Genomic DNA, 20597 nt, shown 5'->3' on the forward strand with positions numbered 1-20597 from the left:
AAGCAACGTTTGAAAATGAATGCGACGATAATGATTTAGTGATGTTTTAAATAATCCGAGTAGCACCCTTATCAAAAAGGTAATGAAATATTAGTTACTCCCTTTGGTCCATGCTGCGGCCAATCTTCATTTTCTAAAATGACTAAGCGTTTCCTGAAGCCAAAACTCAAATTGGTGATGGTATCAGGCTGCTGCTGCTCAGAAATGAATTGTGCTCATATTCAGAATGTACTGTTTCCTCTATATCAGAGTATATTACCTGTTCATTATCTTCAGGGTCTCTCTAGGCTTAAGACCTTTTCATGCAGTGTGTTTGAGCTTTAGTTTTCTTATGTCTAGCGCTGTGAAAGAAAGTTGTTTCGTTTGGAGATACACCGAACACTGCACTTTCCGTTGCCACAGAAATAACTGGGATATCGAATTGTGTTCTCCTTTAAAGGCGTAAGACTTTTGCTACAGCACAATAAAAGTTTCTTGGCGGCCCTCAACTGGGAGTAAAGTTTCCCCCGCTAATCTCTAATGAGGAGCCTGCTGTGAAAAAAATGTTACAGGGCTTTTTACGCCAGAAGGAAAAAAAGTTTTATTAAACACCTCTTACCTTACTGCAGTGCTGCAGCGTTCTGTCGAATCCAGAGGCTGAACTCTTGCCAAGAATTAATGCGACATTAGGATGTGGCATTTTGTGAATGCTTTAATTCCCACCACTATGAAAGAGTGAACACTTATAAATAGCATTAGTACTATCCTCTACCATTTGAAACAAAGTTGGGTTGAAAGCAAGACAAATTGTCATTCAGTTTTCAGATTTATATTCTCTCTGTATTTGTCAACGCCGCCTTCACGCTTCCTTTTGTGTTGTTCCAGGACGGAGTTTGGCCTCCCTGAGTCGGAGGCGTGTTTCCTGCAAGGCGCTGGGCAGAGGAGACTGCGAGGGCTGGCTGTGGAGAAAGAGAGATGCAAAGGGTTACTTTTCTCAGAAATGGAAGAAGTACTGGTTTGTTTTGAAGGACAACTGCCTGTACTGGTACATCAATGAGGAGGCAAGTCTCTTGTTATTCTTGTCTTCTCCTTTTCCAGCCAATTATCTCAATTTTTATTGACACTAGATGGCGAAAGGGTATTCCAAGTGGCAGTTTCCCAAAAATTGATGCAATGATGAAATTTGTCATAATTTGTGGTTGCTGTAACGGGAGCTATGCAAGGTTTTGAAATAGTGCTGCTCTGTGACAAAGACAAGGGAGTAAAATGCTGTGTAGAAGTTAAGTCACGACTTCTGCTACAATATCACAGCTACAGGATGAGTCAGGAAGATCTTGATCTGAATAATAAAGAGATTTGATTTCAGTTTAATAGTGTATGAAGTAGAAGTTCTCTGAAGTCTTTGTAAAAGTCGTGTAAAACCCTGTTGTTTTTTAGCCATGGCTATAGAGATGTCAGTGTCTGGCCATCACTTCGGTCCAGACCGAAATATTTTAGCAACTATTAAATGGATTGCCATTAAATCTGTTCCAAATATCTACAATGCCCAAACTTATAACTAATAACTTCAATTAACTTTGGTGATCCCCCGACTTTGTATCTATCGCCACCATGAGGTCGATTTTGCGGATTTTTATTGAGTTAACTTTTCTGTTTTAGTGTTTTATGGCCAAATACATCAATGAAATGCCAACACACTAAACTTAAGTAATCATTATACATGCTGAACATCAGCATCCTACCGTTGTCTTTGCAAGCACATGCTGACGTTAGCATTTAGCTCAAAGCACAGCTACATGGGTTTAGATTTTAAGATTTGTTTAATTCAGCACGAACGCATAATCAATGGGATGCTATCTATGCTATCTACGCACCCGTGCAAACAAACTGACGTGCAGGTTGACCCGTCCCAGTCGGCTACTTTCTGTGTTTACTTTTAGTCAGACCTCATGATTTGAAATGATTCATGTAAAAAATCATGTTTATTTAGAAACTGTAGGAGGCCCACAGAGTCACCATAATTATGAGAAATATACCAGATTGAAATAAACCAGAATTTTCCTTCAGCCTTTCCCACATCCCATTAGCATCTTATCTTTCTCCTGATATCTGTCTCTTTCCGTTCAGGATGAGAAGGCAGAGGGTTTTGTCAGTCTTCCAGAGTTTAAGATCGACCGGGCCAGTGAATGTCGCAAGAAGTAGTAAGTGCATGATGAAAACAGTCTATTGCATATATTATGTGTTGTGCAGTTAGCATGCTCTCATGAATAAATGTTATCCTGCACAAAAATAACTCCCTCTGTTCCTCCTATGTCTCTAGTGCTTTCAAAGCATGTCACCCCAAGGTCAAGAGTTTCTACTTTGCAGCAGATGGAGTGGACGACATGAACAGGTAAAGCAGCATGTGCTGAACACGGACGAAGGTTATGCAGAAGGGCAAACTCCCTGGTGGGTGGCAAGGGTGCAGCTTTCTGTTTACTATCCTCAGAGCACAAAACAAATATGTTTCTCATTTGATAATAAAAGGAAAGGCCTGTTTTTATTTGGCAAGTGGTGTGCATGAAAAACATAATTTGCAAGATATTTCCATAGAGGGTTCAGTTACAGCCTCTGCGAAGGTTGTCCAGACTGTGTTGGAATTTACATACTGCTACTACACAACTACAGAAAGGATTTTGTTAATAATTTCTCTTGTTTCCAGTGAGTTTTAAAGTAATAATAATAAAAGTCTATTAGACCTTTCTACATTACTTATTAAGGGCAATTTGGCTTTTTTTGGAAATATGCTTACTCACATTCTTGGCAAGAGTTAGATGAGAAGAAGCAGACTGCTTGAGGCCAGAATCTCCTACTGTTGGTGGTCGAGTTGCATTGTGGGTAATGTAGGCAGCAGATTTTGACAAGGAAGAAGGCTAGAATCCAAAATACAATATCTCTGGCACTGATTCATCAATTATAACTGTCCATTGGAGTAGTCTTTGAATGTAATCTGTCTCTTACTACATTTGATTGTGGTCAATGTTGGAGTCATGTGATTTCATTATTCCTTTCCTGTCGTGATATCTAGAGGGTGTTTGTGGTTTGTTTGTGTCACTATGTTCTATATATTACTATATATTCCTTCTGTTTGTCACATTTAATTATCAGTTTTTGTTTAAGTCATAAATCCGTATTTCTGAACCTGAACTTCCTTCTGGGTGTTGCCTCCTTCTGTTAGATGGCTGAGTCGTCTCAACATGGCCGCTGTGGGCTACGCGGAGCGAGAGAGGATACGCCAGGAGCAGGGTGAGGGTTCATTTAGTGACTTGCTGAAGGGCACTTCAGCAGATGGTTGCAGAAAGATGATCTTTTCAAATACTAATACTCCTATTCCTTTTGGACAGTATACTTCATATGGTATTTATATGGATAGATAGATGGACAGATAGATAGATATGGATGGATAGTGTTTCTGACTGTCTGTGTGTGGGTTTCCTGCAGATTACTGGAGTGAGAGTGAACATGAGGAGGACACCACCTCCAGCCCCAAACAGGACAGTCCCCCACCTCCATACGATACCTACCCACGGCCTCCATCAGTGAGTCACACACACACACGACTGTATTACAAGCTCATATAAAGTATGCACTGTACTTGAAGGCAAAAATCATGCTCAGTGCTCCTCCGCAGTCCATTGCAACAGTTAAAGTTATTGCCAATGTGGCCTAAAGGGAGTGGTGGGGCTAAAATTGGTATAATTGATGCTATAATTGGCGCTCACGCTGCTTTGCTCCACATTAAATGTCTTTGTCTTTGGGCGTGTATTTTTTAGCCTGGGATAAAATGAAAAGCCAAAACAATAGCAGTAACATGTTTAAGATACCAGACACACAGGCTGCTAAGTTGTTCAGATAATAATATTTGAAAATCCTTTTCATAAAAAGTCTTTTGCCTTTTCTACAAACACTCAAACACACTCATTCCCACTCATGTCCAAACACTCATCTCCTCTTCTTTGTCTTCCTGTCTCTTTCTCAAATACTTATTCAATCATCACCCTGCCTCCTTGGAAGTCATCTGGCTGCCTCACCGGATTGAAGTCCCTTTTTCAAGTGTGTCATTACAGTTGAATGAGACGAGTCGATCAAATGACGTCTGCCAGATTTTTACTCTGTCCTCTCTCTGTCAGATGAGTGCCTACTTGGAAGGCCGGACCACTCGACTGTCTTCCACGGAGACGTCTCGTTCTCGCTCTTCCCAGGAAGACTTCCTCTGTGGCGAGCCCCCAGCGGTGGCTGCAGAGCCGCAGTACCACCCCGGTCCGCTAGGGGGAGGCACCACACACAGTGGGAGAAAGCCAGGGGGCAGCAGCAGCAGCGATGCTCAGTACAGATGTGATCCTGTAGAGGTGAGTGTCAGTCTGTCCAAAGCAAGATATTTCAAACTAAAAGCCTGACTTCCATTAATTTTACTGTGTATATTCATGGTCCCCTGATCATTAACACTGGTTCTTGACTTGAAACCAGTCAGGAACCAGGAGACAAATAGCTTAGCTTAGCATAAAGACTGAAAACAATGGGAAACGGCTAGCTTGGCTGACTGAAGGTAACAAAATCTAGCAACAAAATCTCTAATGTACACTGATCTTGTTTGTTTAATAAGTTCAAAAACATCAGTTTTACAGCCGGGCAAGCTGTTTTGGATAGCTTCCAGTCTTTATGCTAAGCTAACCAGCTTAATCGCCTGAATGTACTTCCCAAAATGACAAATGTAACTTCCAAAGGTATCAAAGACTAAAAAACAGTAAAATAGTCCCCCAACTTGTTTCCACTGCAGTTCAACCTGTTACAGGAATATGTTTTTGCTCTCGGGGTGTTTGCAGGCTAAAATGTGACATTTGCACACAATGTAATGTCATAATGTAATTGACACACAGTTAGCTGATTACATTCATCCTACCTGTGGGGACTCTTGATTTTAATTACCTTAGAAATTATTTGAATGGCCTTTGTTCCAGCACCACCCACTGGACAAAATTTGCATTTTTAGTCCCAGTGCTAACAAGAATCTGAGATTGGCAAAGTCTCAGTATGCTGTTTGTTCCTCCAGCCAATTTCTAGTGTTTGACTGTTATGAATTATTCAAACTTCAAGGGGCCCCTGGCGGGTCTTTATATTTGTTTGTTTTATTTTATTTATTTACTCTCTATAAATTCACTTATTCTGGGAGTTTGGGAAAGGAGTTTTTAAAATTCATACAAATTATAGAAAAATATGCTTTGTACGGTGCCAGGCTCTTAACTTTACTTGGCTTTCATGGGAAGTGAAGTGGAGAACATTGTGATATATAACGTTTATGTCAAGTACATTTTACTATCAATAAGCTGTTGAGGGGGGTAGCACGGATCACAATGAACGTTACCATGATCCACTGGTGACACATGGACGATTTTGCTCTTTTCAAGTCTGGTCAATCGGAAAACTTTCCCAGAAACATGAACGCACGAATAATAAATGATACTTTCTGTTTCCTATAGTACCGTTCCAGTCCCGCAGGGGGCAGCAGTGAGACAGGCTCTCCGGGCCGCTCCTCCTCATCTCAGAGACGATCCTGGCAGGACCTGATTGAGACCCCATTGACTGAGGCTGGACTGCACTACCTACAAACTGGACCATTAGGTAACGCAAATAAACCAGATGCTTCATGGATCCAACCAGTTGATCAATATATTACTGGATCTTGGTGACAGAGTATTACCATTACATTCAGGTCACAAAGCCAGGAATCCAATTTTTCCAAAACATAAATACTTTTTACACATATACACATATAACATGTGTGTGCAATATTTAGTTGTTTTAAAAATGAGTGCCACTGCATTCGTTTTTTTACAGAACAACGTAACTGTTTGTTATTCCTTGTCTTATGTTCTCTTTACGTTACAGAGGACGCTGTCTTTGCTGAGCCCGGTCCAGGGGGCGGCACTATGATGGCCGGAGCCGTTTACACTCTTCCTGCACAGAGGAATGTCCCGTTGCCCATGGCGATGCAGAGGCTGATTCCTATGGCAACACAGGGAGGGAAACCCCGCAGCTTCACACTGCCACGAGACAGCAACCTACACACACTCCTCACGCCCCCTGCGAAAGAAGAACAGCAAACACACAACGGTGAGTGTATTTGGGAACATACATGTAGAGTGAAACACGCGGACGCATGCAAGGGGGCGAAGGAGCACAAAGCAAATACATGTAGCTTTTATAATGTGTGGGTGGATTGACGTTAGGTAAGAGCAGAAAGGAAAAATGTGTCTCACACTGACTGACAGCCACCAGAGACCGAAATATTTTTTTTAAGGTGAAGACGTTGACGTCAGTTATGTGCCAGAAATAAAAACGCTCTCAGGCAGACACATTTCCATTTAAATCATCATCATTTAAATCTAGCAGGCTAACACACACTCCAGTCATACACTGTCTAATGAGGCTAATGAGACAATGGTGCACTGGTTGCCTGGGTGAGCCCAGCGGCGTACCGAAAGAAAAGTGCCAAAATAGTCAACAAGAGAGAGCAACAAAGATATGCACAATGAAATATAATAATCATGTGCATTTTCTTTCAATTCGTCAAGCAGAGGGAATAAAAGTGGAGAGGACACCCCTGAAGCTGAAGGGAAAGAGAGAACAGGATTTTATCATCATTATTAATCTTTCTATGACTAATAGAAGTCATTATACTGTGTAGTGGAGGTATTGAGGTCTGTGCTGCTGTCCTCCAGTGGTTGCTCTGAGACATAATTCAACCTAATCAGGTTTCTGACAGCCCTTTAGCCTTTAACTTCAAATCTTAGAAAAGTGAAAGAGGGTGTAAATCACCATTAAGTGTGCGACTCTGTCTTTCTCTCTGGCTGTGTGAAGGCGGCAGCGAGGGTGCATCCCTGGGCGACCTGTTTCGGGCGTGCGAGCAGGGCGGGGTGTGTCCTCTCGGCCGCGGGTCAGAGGGGAAAGGTCAGTCAGAGTTCAGGCAGTCCTTCCTCCGACGGGCCGCCGACCCTCAGCTCAATGATCGTCTGCACCGCCTCCGCATACTGACGTCCACGCTGAAGGTTGGTTCACACATGAATGCACACGCAAAGACACATGCAGGAAATGTATCAGCATTGATGTGCACACAAAAATATCACGCACACATAAAAAAGCTGGTACACCGAGTACAGTCCTTTTTTAAATATATTTTTATTGCAGTTTTTTTTTTTTTCTTGAAAGGTTTGTTTTATATTAAAGTCATAATCCTTAAGATTTCCGTCCTGGATGATCTGGCGACACCAAGTGGGGTAAAAAACTACGCTTGTTGAGCAGCAACTTTGTCAGCAATATTACAGCAGCTGGTGTATATGTTTACAGCGCAGCCAAACAAATGTACTTTTTTTTAATAAAGAAGTCGGTCAAAAATAATTGCAACTGCGATATATGATTTCTTGCTGCTCAAGAAGTTTTCAACACAACAGAACAACACGGTAACAGGAGAAAGAGTTGGAGGTGCGGGTGCTTGTTCTTGTTCCATTACCTCCTGCGATATTCAACCCTGATCTGTCGTCAAAAAATGCTGAAAATTACCATTGTGTTTTCTGTAACTGCCACAAAAAAGGGCATGTTTCACCAGTTAAACACTTTTAATGTGACGTTACAGCAGTAGGAAATGTTTGGTTTTCATTAGCAGTGACTGAATTCAACTCTTAACAGTGAACAGTGAAGCTGTTATCAATTAGCTAAGTACAAATGGCAGCTCTGGATTACAAGCTGCATCATTTTCTGTGAATCTCTTCTGCATGTGAAGGTAATATGCCTAAATAATATGTGCCTGAATGGCGGACCCCGTCACTAACGAGAGCTACTTTAAAGTGTGATAATTACTGAATGTAAATCCACTGAATGGCTATTGCCGAAAAACAAAACCAACAAATCTTAAGGATTATAACTTTAAACTGCAATATACCTCATAGCTCACTCGTATCTGATATCCCAGTGTTAATTTGCTATTCTTAAAAAGGAAGATGGTGCAATTTTTTCGCATTCTTTGTTCACAGCCATTCATTCACCCCTTAGAGTTACGATTGGTTTAGTTTGTACGAGGTTTGCTGATCCAACCCACTTTCATTTGCTAAACTGAAATGTCGTCATTTTCCGATCAAAATCTACAGGTTTTTTTTCTTATCCACTATGGATGACCTTTGTTATAGTGTATTTTTCTTGGCCCATTGGTTTACAGTAATCACATCCACACATGAATGCACCTAACCACATTAAATGTGAGCAGGGTGAAATGGATAAAATGGCACTCCTAATTGTTTTTGGAGAGGGAGCCTCCGTGTGCACTATAGCTGTAATGCACCATGGCTTTCTGACCCTGATGCACACATAAATACATATATACACACACATGCTGTAAAAATATCTGTCTTGTTAGTATGAGTGCCGTCACCTGTCCCAGTCTGTCTCCTCGGTTTGAGTCTTTTCTACAGCGCTTTGTCAAACAGCCATCTGTGGCTTTATGCTATATGAGCAGTGGTTATGTTTCTGGGCTGGGTGCCTGTGAATGGTTTGCTGTGGCTGTTTTATTTTTTGTCTCTAGAGTTTGTATCTTTGTTGCTTCCTCCGTGTATGTAGGCGGGGATGTTTGGCGAGGGCGTGGGGGTCTTTGTCGCTTGTGTGTGTAGCTGCAGTAGCTTTTTGCGAGGGTCTGTGGCTTTGGCTGCCCGTGTCTGCTGGTACAGGTTGGGTGGAGGAGCTTACATGTTTGTTCCCTGTCTGGCGTCTCTTAAAGGTATACACCAAGTTTTTTTGGGGGGGGAGTTGGGATGAAATGTACCTGAGAGCATACAGTGGATACCAAAATCATCCATGTGACCCTGGTAGACCAGAAATCCGGTTGTATTTGTGTGCTCAGGCAGCATCAACTCATCTGCAGTGGTTGCTGTGGAAACAACAAAGAGATTTTCTCAAGCTCAAAACATCAAGCTACAGTCTAGATGACAAATGAAGATTTGTACTCTTAACTCATTATTGCTATAGTGATGTAGAACGTCTCTGATGAAGCAGACAGTAATAATGATAGAGGAGGTTTTATATGCTTATATTTAGTATTGCCATTATGAATGTGCTAAACCAAATCCAATGATGTTTCACAAAATAAAATATATCAGTAACTCACTTTAGTTAATGCAGCTAGGTTTATATCTGACTAATTCAGATATTGATCCAGTGAACTGTGATTGTCAGTTAATCATAGTTAGCTGTTATGTAAATATAGGAAATATTTGATCTAAACTGAATAAGGTAAGAGACCCTTTATGAATGTTTTTATAAAGTGTAATTAATGGCTTTATTCATGGTCAATAAATGCTTTACTAATTCTTACCAATGCTTTATAGATCAGTTATAAGCCATGAAGAACAACTCAAGCCACCAAGTCTGCAGTTATAGTAAGTCATTAATAAACAGTCATGTGTTTCTTGCTTTATGATAAGACTTTCTAATAACCAGTAATGTCCCTGTCCTGTGAAATCCATGTATCTCCAAAATGTATCTCCATGAGCTAATAAAAATGCCATGTTTTCAGCTTTGTGACGATGCCTCTGCAGTTCATTTTAGGTAACTTTAGGTAGTTTAGTACACCTCAGATGTAGGAGAATTTCCTCAGCACATAAAGGATCCTTTGCTCTTGAAGAAGTGTATCTGAAAAATACAGAATCCCCATATTTGGAGATTTTTGGAGCTTTTCAGTGGACAGCGAAGACACATTAATTAACAAAATGTATTAATAAAGAGTCACAGGATGCTCCTTTTATTTTAGCAAGTCATTTCAATTACAAATGTTAATAAGCCATTAATAAAAGCTGCTTACAGTAATCTATTAAGTCTTATTTGTAGGGTCATTATGAAGAACCTCCCAACCCAAACAATGTTCTTATTATTATCATATCTAAAAAAAGTATTGGTGCATTTATTCATTATTAATAATGCAATTTATTACAAGTTCTGAACCCTTTATAAAGTGGTCCTCATTTACCATTCAGCAATAAACAAACAAATAATCTACTAAACACAAATGGATGATCTTAGTGTCTTAGTGTTAATCTCCCCCAAACTTAGTGTATCCCCTTACGTGTGTGTCTTGCTTCACGTGTGTCTGCGTTTTAAAGCTTAGTGGTTTAAAATGATCTAAAAAGTGACCAGCCCCTCCTGTGTTTCTGCATCCCCCATAGGACAGGGAGGGGGAGCTAGCGCTGATTGACAGGCTGTTGGCCAATCCCCAGCTGTCGTCGACAGAGTTCCAGGAGTGGAAAAGAGCCTATCAGGAGCTGTTCTCTCAGGAGCCAGACTCGACCGCTGAATCAGACCCCGGCCCGCCCCTCACCCCCTCGCTCTCTCACACACACTCCTACATCGAGACCCATGTCTGACGAGTTTAACACATGCACAAACTCACGCACGCACACACACAAAGCCTAAGTTGCTCTCATCTCCTGGTTCTGGAAAGGGTTGAACTGCAGCGGAGCGTTTTGATGCATCAGGGTTGCGATCAGTGATGGACTTTGTCAAGAGAGGAGACTAGGGACAACTTGACTTCACTTCCCGATACGCTTTCAGCAGCCGCAGTGTACGAGTGCAACATGACAGCTTTCTGAGGAGACGCCTTCGTGGCCCTCATGTCACATCAATCTACAAGCTGATTGGTTATGCCACTCCAGCTGGCTTGAGGGCGGACAATAAACTGATTCTTAAATATTACATGTTTGCTTATGTGCTCTTTAAATACTCTTCATGGAAAACGCCATATATAAAGAAGCAGCAAAACTTACCTTGGACATCGGTTTGCTCCTCCTGACATGGACAGAGATCTCAGAATAGTTCCTTCATGAGCTGCCATTAACAGTATTTCATCCTGCTTGTTGTGCCATGTTTATACTGACTGCACAGTGTCACATAGACCGCCACCGAGTGACATATACATTGTATCAAGCCTTATACTTGATGTCTATGATGATATTTTCTGTACAGTGAGTGTTACAGCAGAGAACCATTAGCAGAGGTCTTTTTTAAACTGACTAGTCATTCAGTTTCTATCTAGTTTTAAAGACTTTTGTTTGTGCTGGTTTGGTAGAATTATGTACTGTGCTGGGCTGGACCTGAAGCATGCACACCTCTGGAATAGGACCCACGAGGAAAAGTCCACCCTAAAAACACTTTAACACTGTTTGCAAACAGCCAGTTGAGCCCACATTGTTGCATTTTCTTGTTATTTTTGCCCCAAAACTGATACGATGCCAGTTTCCCTGTCAGCGCCCTGTCATGCTTTGATTTCATCTTCACTGTCAGAACACTTTGCCTCCGGCGATGTCTGCAAATCAAAAGTCTTGTCTTAAAAATATAATTGTTGATACCATTTGATTTTACATTAGAGCTCATTAATTCATCTCTAGGCCTAAAGATTGCTTTTAAATCATTATGACATCTTCAGTTACTCTTCATTATTATTTTTTTTGTTATCGTTTCATCTTCATGAAAACCAGCTCATGTTCAAACATGATATTGTATATATCTTTGATAACATTCCCAAATCTCTTGTCCATAATCACTGCACAGACATTCGTTCTTAAAATAATTTCAGTGTAACAAAAAAAACAAATCCACAGTCCTTGTTCTGTGTAAAAATACAAAATGCAATTTTGTACTAAACAAATTGTAACGTAAAAATAACCTATACCCTACCCTATTACTTCAGCAGAACTTCTAAATGCAACCTACCTTACCTATCCTCCAAGAAAGAGTCTGTTGTGGTAGAATTATCTATATTTTGCAGCTTTAAGAATGGAGGAAATTTGACCTTCCCTGTGGTTTTCGACCGATCGGGTGTTCGTCTGATGTGCAGATTAAATTATTTTATTTTAAAAGGCAGTTTATTACCATGTTAGGCATTGTGAACACAAGAAATACCTCCAAAGGGGGAGACTGGATTCTTGCTATTGGCTTTTGGACCTTTTTGACTTTCAGCAGCCGTAATGGGCCATCCTCACTATAACACCTGAGATACGGTCACCATGGCAACTACAAGTGTATGAGTCAACCACAAGTGGTAAAGTTCGTGAAAGGTTACCGTAGGAAAAAAAAAAGGAAAAAAATCTCATTTAAATCATAAAAAAAAGGGGAAATCACAAAAAAAAACCTCCAGAAACTTCCCAAACATCACAGATTGATTATATGTTACATAACAGTGTAATAGTTCCTAAGGGTGGATTTTTCCTCAGAGGCTTTCTGTATCCTGCATGCCACATAAAGAATATGAGGAGATATTTGCATAAGAATTGAAATATGGATCTAATAAAAATATATTAGTTTGTTATTTGTACGCTGCTGGCAAATGACTTAATACTCAGAGACACTGCACAAAACTATGAAAGCAATCGTACACACAAATACACGCACACGCCAATAAACAACAAACAATAAATACAGTTTGAATGCTCTTTTTATGCTGCTGCCCGTGGTTGGTTGTAGTAGCATGTCTTTGTTGTAGATAAACACAATATTCCTTTTCTGTTTTTGTGTTTGAAATCTATGGATACAGTAGATCTCTCTTTATAGAGTGCAAACTAAGTGTCTTGGATGATGTTCTCTAATTCTATCAGGTTGATTTTGGACAGTTGAGTAAAGATTGTTTAATGTTGAATCTATAAATTATGGTAAAATAACAGTATTTATTTACGTGATCATTCTTCGTGTTCTGTTTGGAAGAAGAGGGTGGATCAATAAAGTGTGGTCATTTGGAGGAAGGTGTATTTGTGGTTTGTTTTTCGTGGCGGTGGACGGTGAGAAAGGAGAGGAGGCTGACAGGATTTGGGGAAGGGATGATGAGCGCCGGTAACAGCTGCTGCGTCGTCTCTGTCAACAAGGGAGGCAGAGCGGGAGAGAGAGAGAGAGTCCACAACAAACCAACACAGATCCTCTGGTGTAGAAACTCAACTCTGCTTCTCCTCCCAGCTGACCAATCCTAATCCTTGGCCCTTTCCCTTAATGCTTCAATCACAGCTGAGCAAAAAGTGACTAATCTGACACCAGCAGTTGGTGTCAATTGAGTGTTGTGTTGCTATAGAAACAACTACTGGCACAGTCCTGTAGTTGCAGTTGAACTGACATTGTTACATTAGGTGTGTGTCCATAAAATGTGCCATACGGGAAGCGTGTTACTTATCGTCCACTGAAGAGACAAAACAAAAACATCTGGCCTGTGTGGAGCCATGAGGAGACTGTAACATTATGGATACATTAAAAAAACACAGAAATGTTATATTTCCATCATGTTTTCTACATTGTTTTCCATCATTTGGGGCTCTTTCAGTTGCGTCACCTTGTTGTGCCCTGTTCTTCTTTATGGGGAAATCCGACTGGAAAATATGCGCCCCCAGCTGTGTATCTCTATGAAACATCTTATTTGCATAACGGTAGTGGATAGAAATGCACATTAATTCGCATTTTCTTTTGGTAATGTTTTGCCGGTGAAAACATTATTGGACAACAAATTTGATGCTAGTGAATTAAAAATCAGAAGAAGAGGGGATACTATAAACAAACGTCAGACAAAGGTGTGTGGTGCAGAAACAAGGAATATCTGAGCTGAAGGGACCAACATTAAGACTCTAAGAACTTTAAATGTTTGTGTTAATATGCGTTCACACAGAAAGCAAAGCTAATTTTCACCTCTTGTCATTCACACAAATTTGACCAGATTGTAAAAAAAGAGAGAAAATGTTTGCCAGACATTAACATACAATGCTATACTTTGTTCAAATGATCAGGTTATTGAAATTGAGATAACAGACACTGGAGCTTATCACTTTTGCAATTCATTTTTATTGGTTAATTCAAATTTTTCCAGTGGTTCATGATCAATGAGAATTCATAATACATATATATTATTTCATGATGATGACCAATTGGAATGTTAAATTGTACAATACTGCTAAAAATCTGCATTAAATTCCAACAATGTTTGGACAGTAAGGCAAATGAAAAGTCTACACACCGTGATTTGTATATGAAATATTTCAAGGTGCCTGTATGTATAACTATTGAAGTTAATACCCGAGTTGAGTGCTGTTTTCATTGACAGTAATCACTGCCGAGTATAATGAGACACGCAATTAATTTCGAATACAACATTACCTTCAAACATAATAAAACGTGTTAAATAAACAATGTAATGCAGACAGCGCAGTATGCATTCAGGATTAAATGGAAGATACAAGCATAAAAGTTCATGAATAATGAACCAGCAGGTTACCTAGCTATTACCCACAAACCGTGCATATGATTTCATGCTAATGCTTTTTTCTACTCTGCAGCTTTACTTTGTCCATTTGGGCTGTCAGTGCAGGTAGAAATGGGTGAAAGAGTAAAAAGGTCACTCAATGTTCTTTGTTTGCTTATATTTCTATATTTACCTCATAGAATATATTATTTATCAGTAGTCAATAAATAGGAATGTCACATGCGTGGAACTTTTATCTACGTTGTCGGTCTGTTGTTTTTATTTTAAAGCTGTCCTCCTCCACCTCCGTCACCTTATGTCCTGTTTTGACCTCTTCTCTATTCCCTCTTGTGTGTGATAGCCTCCTCTGCATTCTGGCTCAACCTCTTCTTGAAAACTCATCTGTGCAGGAAGTACCTTCTTTCCACTAAATCTCTTTACCTGTACTTGTTCTCAAAAAATCCCCTTTTATCTCTCTCCTTAGCTCTTGTTTTACTTCTTTTTGCAGAACATTGGCACATTCGGTCACAGGAATATCATTCATAAAACACCACGTAGGCCCTGTGTCACTTCTCACTGCTGGTTGCTTGTCATTTATGGTGCTCTAGCACTTAAAGCTTATTACTGTTATTACTGTGCTTTATCATAAACTAAGCTGTGTCCTGGTTATAGCTGAGGCCAAAACAGAAATAATAGTATTTTCCTAAAATGTCGAACTATGAAGCAATAGAGTAGCTTAGCTTAGCATAAAGGCCCGTAAGGGGAAAAACAGCTCGCTTTGCTCTGTCTAGAGGTATAAAAATCTGCATTGAGCACCTGTAAAGCTCCCTAACTAACACATATGTGATTAGTGTAATCCACCCAAACACCAAAAGGTTAAAAAATTTAGTAAGTTTAAGGCATATGGGAGGCCATGTGCTTTATGCTAAGCGAAGCTCCCGGTATTAGCTTTACATTTAATAGGAAATGTGTATGTATGTGTGTCTCATCTAATTCTCAGCGAGACAAAAGTAAAGTTCTACTTGTTTTAAATTGAACTTGTTTGAAATATGTTCCTATATATTTGCACATCTTGTTCTCCTCTAATGAGACAGGTCTAGAAACATCTTGAAATCCAGGCCAGTTAGTAAGGTTGAAAGTGAAAAAGTTTGAGATGGTGGTGTAATCTTTGACACCCCGGTTTCATTTCCCAACACAGCCCGCAAAACTGTCTACTGTGGCGGATAGTCTTCCTCTTTTTTGTTCTTTCAAATCTGAAAGCCACTATTTTTAGTTCACTAAACCTAACTGTAGTTTATATGACAAACACATTAAAATTGAGGGTACAATTTATGATATTATCACACCATTATTTCAATATGTGTGCTTCATTCTCAGCGTGTTGAGGCTGCGTTGCACTGATGAGAGGCATGTTCACACTTTTTCGTGTAAAAACCTTCTTACACGATGTGCACTTTAGTCTGGCAGGGGCAGCAGTGTGCACTCAACCCCGGTGAGAGGTCTGGGGAGCTGACAGATCTCTCTCCAGCTATCTTTTTTTGTATCATACTCCAACACACTCTTCACTATCACCTCCTGTCCGTCGCTCCATCTTCTCCCTCCAAATACCAGCAGATTCCCAGTCGGCGTCGACACCATTCCGTAGTTGAAGGAGCCAATGAGAAGCGGTCGAAGGCGGGTCCAGTGGTCTGACTGTGAATCGTATTGTTCGATATCGCAGAAAGGCTCGTACATTCCCAGTAAGGCGTAGATGTGGCGGTGGACGGTTGCCAGGCGGTGGCTGAACCTGGCGATGGACATGGACGCTCGCTTCTCCCAGACTCTTCCTTTGAGGTCCCAGAATAGAACTTCTCTGCTGCACTCTCTGTGGTCGTCCTGGTTATCGCCGTGGTTACTACCATGGATGCTTCCCTGGTTGCCTGGGAGACCACCTGAAACGTAGATGCAGTTGTCAAGCACAGCAGAAGCGTGGCCATAAAGGGGGCGAGGCAAGGCTGCTCCTCTCCTCCATGCTCCCGTAGCCATGTCATAAAACTCCACAGAAGCTACAGAGGTGTGTGTGTCGCTGACTGGTTGTGTTTGTCGACCCCCGATGGCATAAATAAAATCCTCCACCACGCAGCAGGTGAACCACGCCCGCCTCTCCAGCATGGACTCCACCTTCTCCCAGCGGTCGAAGCGAGGATCGTAGCGCCACACCTGGTTGGATGTTGCCATGGTGACAGACTTTTTCCCATCCTCGTCTCCTTCTTTCACTTCTTCTCCTCCGAGTACGAAGAGGAAACCTCCCGCCGAGCACACACAGTGATTTCTCAGTCGCAGTGGGAGACTTGAACCCAGGGATGAAAACTTCCTGCTTCTAGGATCAAACGCCAGCATTTTTTGTTCTGGCCAATCAGGGCAGGATCCTCCACCCACAAGCAGCACACGACTGGGAGACGCCCTAAGCGTCGACTGTTTGCTCTGTCTGATTGGCTGAGCTGGACCTAGCCTATGATACTCTAATGCTCGAGTCAGCTGACTCCTGATTAGAGGTGTGGCCATTGCTCTGTGGGCGTGGCTTAGATTGGTGAGGTCAGAGGGGGCGACCAATCCGAAGCGCAGACGACTCAGCAGAAGATTTGATTTAAGGAGGGGGAGGGGCCCGTTCTCATTCAGCCAATCCAAAGCCACCTTTATGAGATCCACCTCCTTCACACCGGGTATCTCGTCAGCATCAAGCACCGCCATCAGTGATTGGATATTTAGCCCGAGAAGGTCATCCCTGCTTTCCTGTAGCAATGTCCCCATCTCCAAAGCGATGGTTTGATTGGCAGCATCAAGTGCATCTGAGAGGGTGTGATGCTCGGCCAAGTTAGCATAGCAGCAGCAATTCTCAGCGCTTAAACCATCAGTAATAAAGCGCTCGCATATTGACACAGCCGGCTCCACCTGCAAGTACCTGGCCGCCTCCAAGACGACGGGAAGTGTAGACGGTGATACACTCAGCCAGCCGGAATACAGGAAGTCCAAAATGGCATCTAAACCCTCAGGTGTTATCGCCGGAAGGGTAATGGAGTCCGCTAATCTCTCCGCGGTAGTCTCTCCAAACAGAGCCCAAAAATACTCGCTGGAGCTGGCCAAAAGGGCGCGATGACATGGGAAAGATACACCGCCAGCCTCTAGGACGACATCACACATCTGTCTCTGAGAGCGCAGGCGCTGGAAGCCGGAGAGAAGTCCGGTTCTTTGGGTGGAACTGTAGAGAATGGAATAGCTATCCATCCAAAAGAGAGGAGGCAAGGAGAGAAGGAAGGTTAGAAGGTGAGAAGACTAGTGGATTAGCAGCCCGTTAAAGAAAAGGCTTAGTCTGGAAGGTACGAGAAAGCAGCAGTGAGGCAGGAAGTAAGAGGAAGAAACATTAAAAGCAGAAAGCACAGTGCAGGCAGCAGTGAGCGTTGTCAAAAAAACATGCAGCCGACAAGCTACACAAAAGAACGTTTGACAAAAAGAGAGTTAGACGTTAGCAGGAGAACAAGAGAATAGGCTGCTGAAAGCATGGAGCGGGAAATGAGGGGAAAAGAAAAGAGAGTAAAGTGCGTCTCCTCAGTCGAGGTCTCTCCATTTGTGTTTTTGTCCAGCTCTGTCTCCAGCGACGGGCATGTGACACCATGATAGGAAGGTTAACAACTGCCCACTACATACACACAAACACAATCCTGTGTACCCCCCCCCCGTCCCCCACCCCTTTTTTGGCCCTTAAATGTGGTCCGTCCCAAAGCCTCTTGTCTCATTCTGTGATGTCCCAGCTCTGTTGGCTTTGTCTTTCGCCCTCTGCCCTTTTCTCTGCGTCCGGGAGGGAGTATCACCCTAATACATGCATCCAACATACACACACCAACCCGGCCAGCAAGCAGATACATCGTTAAACACACACACACACACACACACACACACACACACACACACACACTCACACACACACAGAGAGAGAGAGAGGGAGCCTGGCAGGATTTTAGTGTCTATCCCGGCGGATGAACTCATTGGTAAATACAGCTGCTACAGTCTACGAACCAAGATTCCAGGACACGGTTGCCACGGCACCTATCAGTGCCCTCATCGCCATGGCGACAGGAATAGAAACACAGACACAGCTCGGCGGATTCAGCACGAGGTGCATATCAAACCGGGGAAGTTTTGCCAAGCTGTCAAATATTTTTTTAAGTGTCAAAAGTGGGAGCATAGCATTTTGGAATTAGAGTAAGCCGTGCCCTTTTGGGAGGCATTTAACCTTATTATGACCTGTGCTGCTTCAAAATCATGCAGATTGATGTCATGTTATTATTTTTATGCAGAGACAGGAGAGGGTGAAGGGAGCCAGAGAGCAAAAAACAATAAAGGATGGATATGTTTCCAGTATCAGGATCCAAGTTGTCCAGCATGTTTATGGGTATCTGATTAATGTTGAGCTACCGTGTGAGAGTGTGCTACTGTCTGCCTGATACACACACAAACACACACACACATCAATATGCAAACATCACTTTATTGCACACTTACAAGTTCTTGCAGCGTTCTCTGCAACGAACCTTTCGTAGTGAGTTATGATTATTGTCTCTGACGCTGGCTCACACTCTGAGATGAGAGTGTATTTGTGTGTGTGTGTGTGTGTGTGTGTGTGTGTGGGGTGGGTGTGTTTGTTTTATGGAAGGGTTACACTAGTTCAAAATTCAGCACGCAGGCTACTCGCAAAGAGAGAAAACAGACTCATGCCTTTTTGAAACTGCAGTGTTTTTAATCTTTACCCACACAATGTCAAATCCTCCCGTATGGTTGTTAAAACACCAGCAGTGTTTCTCCCTTAGTGGAATATTCCACCGTGACCTGATGGAGTCTAAACTTAGTTACAGCTGCTCTCTGTGTGTGTGTGTTTGTCTGTGTGGAAGAGGACATGTGATGTGATGATAGATACGTGCCTTGACGGGGGAGAGATGGGGGGGGGTATCTGATCTGGTGGTGTGTGTCATCCATTCCTTCTTGGATTTGGAGGTTTAGGTCAGGATCAAAGTGACTCCATGCACAAAGATGCCCCGGACTCCCACCTAAAACCCAGTAATACCCATTAAATATATGCACATAATACAAGAATATCACGGTTGAGATATCTGGGCTCATTCAGGGCGCAGTCATGTCATGTGAAAACTGACTCTAAGAGTCTCCAAGCTACATTTTCAATCACAGTAAACGTGAAGTTTTAATTTGTATTTGTCAGAGTTTTCAGGTTATTTAATTTTCCCTGAATGGAGTGATTTTTTTAAATCCGTGCATGCATTATGTCACACTCTGTTCACTGTCAATCTCCTGACACCCACAGGGAAAAAGGGCGGTCTTCGCCACAAACTAATCCCTTATAAACATGTCACCTTAAAAACTTTACTGTCACGCCCTGTCATCTTTGAGAGCTGATACAGCTGTCAGCTTCACCAACAAGATGATATATGTTTTTAAAAATGACAAGGAAACAAGAAAAGGGTGTAGAGCCACAATAGCAGCTCTGTGAGGCTGCACTTATGGTACAGACACACTATTCATTGTCTATAGAGTGCAGGAGATCCAGCCGCGTTGTGCATGATGGATACGCCACGGCAAGTTGACTGTACCATTCGCTATATCTGAATTTGCATAAACACCACTCAACTTAACCCGACGCAACGCAGCAGGCTCACAAAGCTCAGATCAAACTAGGCAACGCTGATCACATATGAATCTATTTCTCTCTCCAGATGTTTTCAGAACCACATTTTAGAGTACTGTTTAGCCTTTCAGTCCCATCACCCACCAGCAGGAGCTCTCAAGTGGTCCGGTGCATCCAGATGCGGTCCTCACTGGATTCTGTATGTCTGCACCATTAGGCACGGCGGTGCTTTGAGCTAAATGCTAATGTTAGCATGCTCACAATGACTATTCTGATGTTTAGCAGGTATCATGTTTATCAATGTTACTTGAGCATGTTATTGTGCTAACATTGCTAATGAGTACTGAAAGCACAAGTACAGCTGAGGCTAATGGGGGTGTCATTAGTTTTACAAATGTTGGACCGCTGGGTTTGCTAGATTTAGTAAGATTCATCCTTCGGGAACTTTGGATATCTTTCCCAAATTTCATGGTAATCCATCCAAAAGTTGTTGAAATATTTCAGGTTGGATTAAAGTGGACGACCAACCGACAAACCACCATAGATATCGATCGAGCCACGCTGCTAAAAATGTTACTGAATTCTAAAAGCAAGCAAAAAAGCAAAGAAAGACAGATGATCATAATATTTGACCACTGTTCTCCTTTAAAGTAATAG

General features: G+C 41.9%; 2 protein-coding genes across 3 annotated transcripts in view; one reads left to right on the forward strand and one right to left on the reverse strand.

The window, feature by feature from the left end:
* cnksr2a (connector enhancer of kinase suppressor of Ras 2a) overlaps positions 1–12787 on the forward strand; it is a 51548-nt gene extending 38761 nt beyond the window's left edge. Inside the window, exons 15-25 of one of the 2 annotated variants that reach the window (XM_051411191.1) lie at positions 865–1040; positions 2107–2180; positions 2300–2371; positions 3197–3264; positions 3460–3557; positions 4149–4367; positions 5496–5637; positions 5905–6129; positions 6877–7064; positions 9390–9440; positions 10224–10319. In XM_051411191.1, coding sequence (XP_051267151.1) covers positions 865–1040; positions 2107–2180; positions 2300–2371; positions 3197–3264; positions 3460–3557; positions 4149–4367; positions 5496–5637; positions 5905–6129; positions 6877–7064; positions 9390–9407 — 1280 coding nt within the window. In that variant the 3' untranslated portion in view covers positions 9408–9440; positions 10224–10319. Of the gene's footprint in view, positions 1–864; positions 1041–2106; positions 2181–2299; positions 2372–3196; positions 3265–3459; positions 3558–4148; positions 4368–5495; positions 5638–5904; positions 6130–6876; positions 7065–9389; positions 9441–10223 lie in introns of both variants that reach the window. The other variant, XM_051411190.1, reaches the window with a different exon arrangement.
* Positions 12788–13846: 1059 nt separating this feature from the next.
* On the reverse strand, positions 13847–18301 carry LOC127369675 (kelch-like protein 34). Its single transcript, XM_051411242.1, has one exon. The coding sequence runs from the start codon at positions 17528–17530 to the stop codon at positions 15722–15724; it is 1809 nt and encodes a 602-aa protein (XP_051267202.1). The 5' UTR covers positions 17531–18301; the 3' UTR covers positions 13847–15721.
* Positions 18302–20597: the final 2296 nt, after the last annotated feature.

Source organism: Dicentrarchus labrax, unplaced genomic scaffold, assembly GCF_905237075.1.
Source record: "Dicentrarchus labrax unplaced genomic scaffold, dlabrax2021, whole genome shotgun sequence".
Taxonomy (NCBI): Eukaryota; Metazoa; Chordata; class Actinopteri; family Moronidae; genus Dicentrarchus; species Dicentrarchus labrax.

Coding starts and splice junctions, on each gene's coding strand:
- LOC127369675 (XM_051411242.1), bottom strand. CDS start 17,530: ATGGATAGCTATTCCATTCTCTACAGTTCCACCCAAAGAACCGGACTT.